This window comes from Lutzomyia longipalpis, chromosome 2, assembly GCF_024334085.1.
Source record: "Lutzomyia longipalpis isolate SR_M1_2022 chromosome 2, ASM2433408v1".
NCBI lineage: Eukaryota > Metazoa > Arthropoda > Insecta > Diptera > Psychodidae > Lutzomyia > Lutzomyia longipalpis.
In genome coordinates, this window is record NC_074708.1 from 18,870,152 (window position 1) to 18,882,082 (window position 11,931).

Genomic DNA, 11,931 nt, shown 5'->3' on the forward strand with positions numbered 1-11,931 from the left:
TAAAGGTGGCTGGACAAAAATGTACCCTCGACGTCCATAAAACTTTTTTCAGGGTATGGTGACAAAATACATAATAGATATAAACAGGAGCTTCCTATAAGACTTCAACGAGCCCAATGGGAGTAAAAGATTGCTCGACACTTTTGCCTTCTTGGCATGAAAACCGACAGCATGTTGTACCTATATAGAAAGCATAAAAAGTCCACAAGCTCGGCTACAATTGTTAGACGATGGGATAATTAGGCGTGCGCTTTTACCAGACCAGGTGATTAATTAATGAAGCCTAAAGCTTTGTTTTGCTATTATTATAAAGGTATAAATATGAAACGTCACTCATCATTAAAGGGGTGTTAAATAATTTCTTATACCCATTAATGCTCAATTTCTTCCACTTCTAACTTTCTATCTGTTCACTTTGGAAGTTTGAAAGTTTGTTAAAAGCGTTTTCGCACCATATCGGCATTTTCTCCACCAAATACTTTACTTATTGAAGCATCTTACGGTAATGAACAAATATGTGGACTTTTGGGGTAGAACATGATCGTAGAGCTTTATAAACATTTCACTGAACGAAAATCTAATTAAAACCCCTTCAAATTTTCTGCTACAGATCTTTTAATAACTGAGCAAGAGAGCATTTAAAGGAATTTCTTAAGAAAAAGTTTAAAATTCATAACTTTGAGTTGATACAATACGAAAAAAAATAAATGTAAATTTTGAAAAAAAAAATATTCCAAGATAGAACTAAATGATAGTTTAAAATATATTGCAAACTACATCCTATTTGTAGATACATTTTCAAACGAATCGATCAATTGAATAGTGTTACAAAAGGGCTTCAAGTGGTGTGACATGGTACTGAATGTGCTTGTATGAGCTATGTATGTTCTTTGAGTGTGCAAAAATGAATTGAAAAGTCACTCCAAGAAATGACCATGCAGTGAGTGTATGAAAAGATGGCAATAGATGGCACACAGATCATTTTTGCTTGAAGTCATGTGTTAAAATTGGGGTGCTTTTGACAGGAAATGGATGGACGCCGAGGGCCACACGTTTTCATCATATCCATATCGATGATCTATTGGCTCAAGTCATCGGATGCGTGGAAATTGGACACGAGAGATATGCAGCTGTACACAAGCCAGGATATCCTGTACTCGTGCCCCCTCAACCCCATGTGCCAGTGCGCAAGTCTGCCCAACGAGACCTCTTTATTTCAAATTAATTGCAATGAGGTTTCACTCTATAAATTTCCTGGTAAGTTAATTACCTAGTTAGTTTTCGGTTATATACGGCATGAGGTGGTGAAGGGAAAGGAGAATTTGTTCCCATTCGTCTCCCCCTGGCCCGGGGTTTTTGTTTGCTCTTAAACCCTTACACACAGTAAACCCCGGGATGTTTAGAGTATTACCCACATTGGCAGTGCATTTAGGTCCCGAGCCCGCTTATGCTAAAGAGACAGACAAATGTCGGTTGCGGTAAAATGTTTGAATGGGCCAGAAGATCCACAGCACCAATCACGAATCCCAGCACTATTAGCTCCGTGCCGTGTGCGCTACCTCATTCATGTGGCAGGGGGAGGGTGGTTGTGAATGAAACCCACCCAATGTGGAAAGCACTTTATACCCTGACTACACGTAATTGCCAATATTGGGGCCAGATTGAGATTTATTTACAATCCCTCTCCAGTTCACTCTTTGCCTCTTTTGCCTTTTTGTCTACACCCCATGCTTCCCCCTTCCCCCAAACATTGTAGTAAATCTCCAGGCCGCTTTCCGGGAGCACCTTTCCTCCCAATAAATCCCCAAACTCAATCGATATAGAGCACAAAAGCCCCTTTGGAGTTTCATCGTTTCGCGTGGTTTGCGACATTTACCATTTTACTTTTTTTTTATTTTTTTGATAATCGTCCCAAATCACATAATCTTTTTAAATTTAGAAATACGAAAACGACGTTACATATACAATACATATAGTATACCTACCTAACAAAAAGGGGAGCTGCTCTGCAGATTTTCATCACATGACAAATACCATTTAGTATTTGTTCAAAAGGGTTTTCACAGGGGCATTGGATTTTTTTTAGTAGAACAAACAAACAAAAAATTGAAGCAAAACCAAAATGTAATATTTTCAGCTGAATAACATGAAATAAAAAGGTTTACCCATGAGAAAAAGCAATGTCAGTCAAATTGTGAGAGACAGGCTGTCAATAGCAATTTTCAATTTAGACGATCATAAATAAAGTGAAGGGTTTAGGAGGGTTAAGCTTCACACTATCCCCTCCATGTAAAGTTCAAAAGCTTAAACCTTGACGAAGGTAAACTTTTATTTTTCATTCCTATGCAGATAATTTTTTGCTAGAATGTAGAAATACATTGATTAAAATTTTTAAAGAAAGATTTTTTTTCAAATTTTATTTTATAATTTGAATCACTTATTTAAAAAATCAAGATGTTTTGAATAGAAACATTCAGTGGATTCAACTATATTTTGCTATGCATTCAAGCTAGCTTTATGGTTGCTTAACCAACAACAGATGGGTGTATCTATAGTAAAATTTCAACCTCTATTGATTCTGTTCACGTGCGATGGAGTAAAAGGAATAAAGTATATTTTGTCGAAGTTGTAGTGAATTTTCTACACAGTTATATACTTCTCATGGTTGGAAAATGGATTAAAAACTATTCAATGTGCTTTCCCATCTGCAACACCGTGAGCCCTTTCTGCTCCATAAGGGCTTCTTTTCTACTCAATGTGTTTCTCCCCATAGAATGTACACACATACTGTAATGGACATGACTCGTCGGGTTTTCTTTCTTTTCACCTGTTCAAGGGATCACGAGGGTGAGATGGAGCGCCGAAAGGCCAAGGGTTAGAGAATGGGTGGCGAAAAACCCATCATGGAGTCGGGGGAGCTTTTGTAGTGCGCTCCCATAGCAAACATCGCACAATTCCACTTGATGTTTATATGTTGAAATATCATAAGTGATTTATGTTTATTAGTTTCCCCTTTTGTTGCGGGCTCCTGGTGCTACGAAGCATAGGGGATGAGGGTGTGGGTTTATGATGTGTAAAAGAGTCGGGTGCTCAAACGAGGTGGGTAGGTGAAAAGTTAAGAGGAAAAAATTCCTCATGTTCTTAATGGTCCATCATTTTTCTTGTCCCCACCGAAATACAAACCAACGTCTGTTGTGGCACGATTGCTGATTAGACGATCGTCCTCTGTTTCCCACTTGGCTCATGTTTTATCGCCACACTTAAAATTATTGGTATTTGCGGAAACAACGGGAGGTTTGAAGGAGATGGGGTGTGTGTGTGAGGTAGGTGGCACATTTTAATTGTGTCCCCCCGCGTGCAAGGCGAGGCAAAAATGCGAAAATGAAAGAGGAAAAAGCACGAAAATCTAATTCCGGTGCTGCAAATCGGGAAATTGCTTCCCACACCTCCACATTGCTTGAGCTTTAATGTGGGTGTTCAATCATGGCGAAAAAAAAAGAAAAGGAAGTGTGAGTTCGTTTCTCATTTTCCTGTTGCGACAATAAATAAATTGAAACACCCGGGAAAGTGTCCGTTTTAATAACCTTTTTCGTATGCACTACACAGCATCGTGTAGCTGTTTTTAGAATGTGTGACTTAATAGCTTTGCCGACATACGGTATGCTCCAATCGAGCTTGAGACATTACTTTTATTGGCGTTCCAACTCTTTAAAATTGCACCAATTGTCGAAGTTTTTCTTGTGCCAAGTGCAACAAAGTGTTTTAAATGGGGTTCGTCTGTCCTTTAGCGTTTTATTATTTTAATTTTATTTTTGCTCAATTGTGGAAGAAGATTTTATCTCATGAATTTCTATGAAAGCTTTTGCATTCTAAAACTTAAACAATTGAATTAATGTTAAATAGATTTTTTTCCTAAATTACTAATGAAATTTATTTTTCCATGTTAATTCTATATAAAATGTTATCTTTATAATTTTTTTCTGGAATATGGGATGAAAGCTTTACACGCAAATTAAAATTCTTTGGCAAAAACATAACATTTTCACCTGAAGACCCATCCTTTATAGTCAAATGCTCAAAAAAATCAAATTGAATGTGGTTGGTATGCGAAATTGTTGCTCTTTCTTCATAACTGGGTACTGGGAAGCTTTTCATTTATGGACAACGTGAAATTGTTATTTCCTCACTTTGAACAGAGAAATAAAAATCTAACAATTTGCACAGGAAAATATACCAGAATTTTCTTCTTTCCGCTAAATTGAGTCAGAAAAATAAAGGTCTTTTATGCAGCTCTGTGTGCTTTTACAACCGCATGACATAAAAGCCAAATGCGATTTGCTAAAAGTCGGTTTTTTTTTTCACAATCCCCATCGCATTTTTTGTTCATCCATTCAGGTGTGTTTCTGAGTCGGGGGTGGAAATGGAAAGGAAAAGTAAATGTATAAAAAAAAGAAAGAGACTCTTTTTAGAAGACAATTAGTTCTTACAGCGACAACTAGAGAAGCTCACACCGAAGCATTCATCTTCACCATAGACTCTCCAGCAACACTGCTGTGTTTCTTTCTCACCCACAACATTGAGCATTCTGTATATAATTTCTCCTGCTACATTAAGGTTTCCAGTTGTAAAGTTTTTTTTTGTTTTTCCCACTTCTGTTGCTTCTGTCTTATTTTTTTATATTTGTTCTCACAGCCCTGCCACACCATACCGCGCGGGGACCATCCCTCTGTATGATGTTTTATCTGCGGGTGTGGCAAAAAGAATGGAACAATTTTATTCATTTGCTATGTTGAAGTTGTAAACTCTGGTTGCGGAAGAAGGCACCACGAGCTCTTCTCCGCACCACCCATTCGTAGGTAAATCAGTACGACATCCCCCTCGCGGCACCCAGCTCCTTAAGTGCTACAAGTGTATGGGATGCATGCTGGAAGACAGAGAATATTCCCAAGGAAATAGTCCTCCCCTTTGGAGTAACAAAAGCTCCTTGTGATCCACCCAGCCTATTTTCCATCCACCCCAAACCCTGCAGCAACCCCAGCAACCCCATCAAGCGTGGCAAAGAGACACCCTCGGAGTAACAGGAAATACTCACAGACGGAATATTTGTTGTTTCCTCCAAACCATAAATAGGCTTCATGTTTTATTTGCACACACACGGCATATATCCAGAAGTCACAGTGAGAGACTTTCCCTCCTGAAGGTAGGAAAAAACCACACAATTTTCTCTAGGACTGAATTGTATGGCATGAAGAGAATGAAATAGAATGAGCCGGGGCATGACATTGCGGAATAACCTCATTTAAGCCGGAAAGACTTGATAATAATCTCAGACTTTCTTCTCTATAACCCACTCGTGTGTATGAAAAAAGCACCATAAGAGAAGGTCTCTCTGCCAATCCCCTAAAGGACTACACTAAGAGAAAATTTCTTGAGTAGTCAAAAAAAATTACTTAAGGAAAGTTTGAGACTTTTCTAAACTTTTATTGGTTTCTTTTTCTAATCTCCATAGAGAAAGAGATTTTTTGCATATGATTTTTCTCATAAGGTAATACTTTGCTTTTTAAAATTGTTTTAGAAAATAGGATTTTATTAAGTTTTAAACTTAATCTAAATTGTCTCACAATTTTGTTTTAAGATAGAGATAAAATTGATTGAACTAAAATTATTAGGTCCAATTCAAAATTTTTTAATTCAATGTTGAATCAAATAAATAATTTAACAATGAGATATTTTTTGCTGTTTAACAGTGTACCCGCATTTTTATTCACAAAATATACCTCCAGAAAATTTTCACTCCACTCTTTGCGGCAAAAAAACGCACCGAAACCCTCAAGTCTTGTTTTTTTCTAACAAGGAAAGTTCCAAAGGGTTCCTGTTAGGGGACGGACATCCGAAATTCCATTTCACGATGCTTATTGTTAATTTACCATATGAAGAAACGAGGGTGTGTCCTGGGGATAAGGAAATCTTTACCAACGAGTGCTCAATAGCTTCCAAATCCTCATTCTCTTGAATGTGGGTGGATATCACCAGCTATGATGGGAGCAATTGACCAACAAAGGGGTATGAGGGTACGTTCATTCTTGACAACCAGCCGCCTCTGCCCATCGGATATACTATTATATGTAGAACCCATTGAAGCATGCTTGTGGTTTTTCCTTTTGGAATTGTATACAGGATGTAGAACAATTACAGTCGGCTAACAAGTGTTTCCTGTTGATACGGCGCACATTAAATTCAATATTTGCTTTGGCGGAAATCATATCAAAATCATATCTCTAATACCTACCCTTTTAGTCACCCACTAAGCCACTCCCCGATTGTAAATCACACTTTTTGTGGTGGCATTTTAATTATTCTGGGGTGTGCAATGAAAAAAAAAGTATAACATGAAATACCCCTGCAGTGGCGCGCGAATGACAAAGTCACGTTTTGAATAATTTATAATATTGCACTGGAGTGTAAATGAAATTGCAATATTGATTTTTTTGCAAATGCTCTCCCTCCAATGAGTTTGACGTTTTTGCAGTTGTATGAAAAAAAAAGTTCAAAACATTTTTCTGCCCTCTGTTCAACTCTCAAACTGTTATTAAGCTCTCATTTAAAAGCTCATTCGGATATATAGCAATGTTGCTATGATTTTCCGCGGAATCGTTGAAACTGGGGGTGATGTGGCTGGAATGTGGAGGCACTTTCAATCAATATGTGCACTCAAATAATTAATGAGCTTAATTAATTTCTCATTATAATGACTAAGAATCGATTGAATTCAATTCACGTATTATCTCTAATTCACCCTCAATTTTCTTCCATCTTCAATTTAAGTAGAGGCAATGCTCAGGTGGATTTTGGTACCTTAATTAGAGTTGATACTACCAAAGATGAATGATCTGATTAAATATTGCTTGTTTCAATCCTTTAAGATTATATGGGTATGCTGATTGAATATGTAAATTATGAGGGCGTATTCAGTTTAATCTTGGAATTGAGGCAATCAGTATGGTAGCTGATTAATTGATTACAATCAACATTCAACTCAACTCTTGTAATTCTATTATATATCTTCTCTCAATCATTTGCACTAGAATATGCTAATATTCCTCTAATAATTATCCAGAATTGTTCAAGGTTAAATATTTCGTAGATATTGTTTTTTTTTCAGTTTTCGAATTAACTCAATATTGTTTGAAAGATCGTTTAGATGAAAAAGAAAGCTTTTTATCAGCCTCAAGTTTAAAGACAAAGACATACATACATATAGAACATAGCTGAATCTCCTCCAGTTTTTCTTCTTGTTTTCTGATAGCGTCCTGTATGTACGTACACATTATATGAATATCGCCTCCGTGGGAGTGGAAATCGATTGAAATTGTTGATCAGAATCACAATTGTAATGGTCATCAGTCACTCTCTGTTGCTATTCGATGGAACTCCTCTCTGCCTCGTGCGCCTGAATCCCTTATTGTATACATGTTGCTGCTGACATGATTGCCTCTTGGCATGAAAGTGCTCACAAGCCGTTTTGAACTATATATCTGTGGCCATATAGCCATCTTTCTCAATATCCCAACTTTTGCGATTAAATCACACAATGCCCAACCAATCGTCTTTCATTACTTCCACCCGAAAAGATCCACTGTCTATCAATTTGATTCATATCCCATCCACATAGTATGGCTTTCCCTGTTGCTCGCTGATTTTTATCCATCTCATACACAAAATCCATATATGGTTTTATGAATGATTTTTTTTTTAATAAAAGAGAGTAGATATCTGATTTTTGCCGCAATCGCCACCACACATGGAAATAATTCATACCTACGCTTCACATGCGATTTGCATGTTTAATTCCACTCAATTTAAATAGTATTTTCACTGTATGTACAAAAAAAAAAGAAAATACATTTTCAATTTTTGTTTGCAATGAAAGCAGAATCAACCAAATGGCACCTCTGCTTAATATCATGTTTAAACAACGCATCTTAATCCGATTAAAAATAACAAAATTTCCAATATTTTTGCATTTATAATCTCACTTGTCATTTCACCATTAAAACAACACTCTGTTCGCAAAGAATGCTTTTGAAATGTATAATTATATGTATTAATATACTAATGTCGTTATGTCTATTAAGCCGCAAAAGCTGCGATTTTATCTGTAGGGGAGACCGGGGTTAAAAAAGTCACTTAAGGGTTTAGAAAAAGCTCAAAATATCATATTTCCCAAATAGATAAAGCAAAATGTATAGCTCATTTCTTTAGGAAATTTACTGCCCTATAACTTTTTTCTCAGATCATTTTGTTCTATCTACCTAGGAAATATGATATTTTAGGCTTTTTCCCCTAACATTGCTAAATTTTCCCTTTCACAATTGAATTTTTGTTGAAAAAGAATTAAATTATTTTTTAATTATCAATCGCTAATGAGACTTTTATTTTTCACTGTAATCAGTAGGGAAAAGCTGTCAAAGAATGTAAACAATGACGTTAGTGTTGTTTCGCGTCTAATACTTCATCGACGATATTCAAACAATATGGATTAAAAAATAAATAAAAACTTGTTTTTTACAAAATTTATTCCAGCACATATGGGAAAAATACTACAGAAAATGAGTACAGGTGCACATGAATGAATGATTTGCAATGTGTCACGTTAAAATTTATCGTACTCTGTCCAAAGTCTATTCAAAGCAATATTGAGTCCATATGGATCTCATCAATATTGGTCCTGAAGTTGATTTGTTTGTCACAAAAAATGTATGTATGTAGCATGCATATATGAAGGGAATTTTTAGCAATCGATATTTTTTTGATTAATTGTTTCTGCTTGGGAAAAATTGTAAATTGATTCGAAACTCACTTAGTGAGAGAGTCTGAATGGCAATTATAATCGCAAAACTCATACAAATTGTGATATCTGCTCACGTTCCCATGCCGCGTTGCACATAAATATCATGAAAATTCTGCAGAGTCATGCAAAGAACATCCTCTGAGAGGTGAATTGGGTGAAAATACACCTTGCATGTGACTTGTTTCATTTTCCATTTGCAAAATGAAATTTCTTCATTTCAATATTCCATCTGAGTCGCTGCCTCTCGCTTTCTCTACGCTTGCAGTTTATTTTAGGTCGACGTGGTGAGCTCTTCTTCCTGGAAATGTCTCATATAAGTCGCCGACATAGTGAATGAAAATGGCAAATGGGAAAAATACGCTGAATTAGCTTTGTTAGTCGCTGAGCCCATGCAAAAAGAGAAGATTTAAAAATGCAAAATCTCGGTTTTTAACAAAAAAATTTCACTAATCAACTAGGAGATTGTGGAAAATCTTTTTTAATCCTCAATTTGAATACTCAATTTAATGGAGGCGAAAATTCCAACTTCATTGGAAATCTTGTTATGACTTTGAAGCAGTTTTGAACATACAAATTGAAAGTCAAAAGAAATCAAATTCAGCAATTAAACTTATTTATTTCATGAATTGCACTGATTTCACCATAATATTCAACAGACAACATTTTATACCAACAGTATACGGAGAAAGTCCATTTAACTGACTTGTGTTTGAAAATTTAATTTTAAGATTAAAAAAAGAATTGATAATATTAAAATTTATTTCAAGTTTTATTTATAATGCCCTTTAAACGTTTTATTTTAACTGTGTTAACACAGAAAACTGTGATAATGTTTATAAAGAAAATTAAAGAGGCGACAATTTAAAAAAAAAAACTTTAAACGATATACCCCTCATTAGATTACCCTTCTTAGAATGTCTCAATCTAACTTAATACATTTAAGTCTAACTGGCTTACAAATCCATTTGGAAGTTTCCTAAAGTTTAAATTTTAGCATAATCATGAGGATACGAATAAATGTGCACAACATGTAGTCTTAATGGGGGAGGAAAAAGGTGCCAACTTGTACATGTATATAAGGCATAAGGACGGTGGGAAGCTAATAAAGGCTGTAAATGGTAATTGCATTAGAAAAGGATTGGAGTCCATTCATTTGCACGACCATCATCCATTCATTCATTTCTCCGGACGAAGATTAAATCAGATAAGAATTTAAATTCACTGCCGTCGTCTTTTCCATTACACCACATTCTTCTCATGGTCCCATTCCCTCAATTTTTCGGTTGTATTCTTCCTCACCACCACCCAACATTGCTCCATCATGTTTCCATGTTGGCGAGAGTCAAAAATGTGTATAAAATTTAATTTCTTTTGCAGTCTTTCTGCACAACAGTGTCCGCCACATTCAAATCTCTCAGACACATCTGCAGAGCGTTGACGAGGAAACTTTTCAGGGCTTACGACTGGAATCACTGAAGCTTGTCAACAACGATATTCATGAAATCTTGGAAAAAAGTTTCAAGTAAGTACACATCCCACAGGACACAGTACAAAAGGACAAAAAGATGGGACGGGAAGCAAGTGGGGAATAACAGGCGAAAATGTTGAATTTTTATATGTAAATGGGATCATAATCATTTCAGTGTGCCCCCCACAAGAATTGCGCGGGTGGATGAGCTTTAATAGTTTTATGTGAGAACTTTTATTTGCTCTTCTGCCGTGACCAATGCCATGAATGTGGCGCACAGGCATAAAACTTATAATTGATAATGAATTCTTAAGATGTGCGACAATATTCCGTGACACGCAACGTAGATGGATGATGGTTCGCCCCCCACCATCTAGATCCCGAAAAAACTTTTCTCATTTGCGCTGAAATACATTTTTCCAGACGATGTCCCTCGCTTTTTTTTGTTATTTCCCTCATAAAAGCTCTGTTTCAATTTTCAAGGCATTTTCCACCCATGAATTTCAATCAAACATGGAAGGAAATTTAGGGTTATTTTTTTATAAAGGATTATTTTTTCGTACATAAAGTATTTTAGATTATTCAAAAACATGGATATGTGTTCATAGATGTTGTAGATTAATTAGGAGTAGTCAGGACAATCAATAGGTTCACATTGACAACAATCAAAGCAATATCCCTATTTGCCTATTATACAATCTAATGTCAATATCAAATTATTTTCTATGCATTCCAAAAGCTTCTCTAAGAGATTTCATGATTAAAATTTTAATAGAGCTTATCCTTTTAGCTTCCCTTTATTCAGTACAATTGCAATTTCTCAGCATTTACATTTTCTCAATTTATCATCAGAAAATTTGTTTTACATTTCCTAGAATTTCTGATAAGCTTTTGTGCTTGGCTTTGTGGATTCAATCACAACTATTTGAGTTTCTCTCAAAGCGACTATTCTGTCTTTTGTAGAGCTCCTCATGAAGTGAAAATAAGAGCAATTTTCTGGGAAATTGAGAGAAAATAAATGTTTTTCAGCATTCAGCATCTGCTTCCCCTTCATCACTTACTCCCTGAGCAAGCCGTCTGAAATGAAGTCCAATATTAATTTAGTTTATTGCGTCTTTCTCGTTATTTATATTTCTCCGGTGCGGCACTTGGTACAAAAAAAATCAATATTTGTATTGTCAGTCAATTGACGTGGATTGCTTCCCAATCTTGATTTACTGAGGAATTCTTGGGGTTGGGAAAAAATGTGCATAGATGGTAGGGTCAAAGGGATATTAATCACATCCACTTCTGCTTGCCTTACATTTCAGTTCGATGACACATTCTCTAATAACACTGGACATGTCGGGCAATTCATTACACTCGCTGTGCCTGGAGGCCCTGCACAACATCCAGACGCTGACTCGCTTGGTGGCACAGCGGTAAGTGTCACTTGAGTCCCCTATATCTTCCAACCCACCCCCATGCTAAAACATATCCGCATTCCGGGTGGGTTATATTGGAGGGGGGTGCGTGTGTGTACCCTTAAGAGTCGAGCAATCTGAATGAGCTTTCCAAGAGACATGACACAGAGTGCGAGTGTAGAGGGTGTGAGAGAGCTAGGTTGAGAGTG

At 36.3% G+C, this 11,931-nt stretch overlaps 2 protein-coding genes across 2 annotated transcripts in view; both read left to right on the forward strand.

The window, feature by feature from the left end:
- The window catches only part of LOC129789442 (uncharacterized), an 885,568-nt gene that overhangs the window by 112,314 nt on the left and 761,323 nt on the right, over window positions 1-11,931 (forward strand). The window lies entirely within an intron of this gene.
- The window catches only part of LOC129789300 (chaoptin), a 316,756-nt gene that overhangs the window by 22,338 nt on the left and 282,487 nt on the right, over window positions 1-11,931 (forward strand). Inside the window, exons 2-4 of the mRNA XM_055826010.1 lie at window positions 1,026-1,257; window positions 10,229-10,373; window positions 11,630-11,740. Of these exons, the coding sequence (XP_055681985.1) occupies window positions 1,029-1,257; window positions 10,229-10,373; window positions 11,630-11,740 (485 nt within the window). The 5' untranslated portion in view covers window positions 1,026-1,028. The remainder of the gene's footprint in view (window positions 1-1,025; window positions 1,258-10,228; window positions 10,374-11,629; window positions 11,741-11,931) is intronic.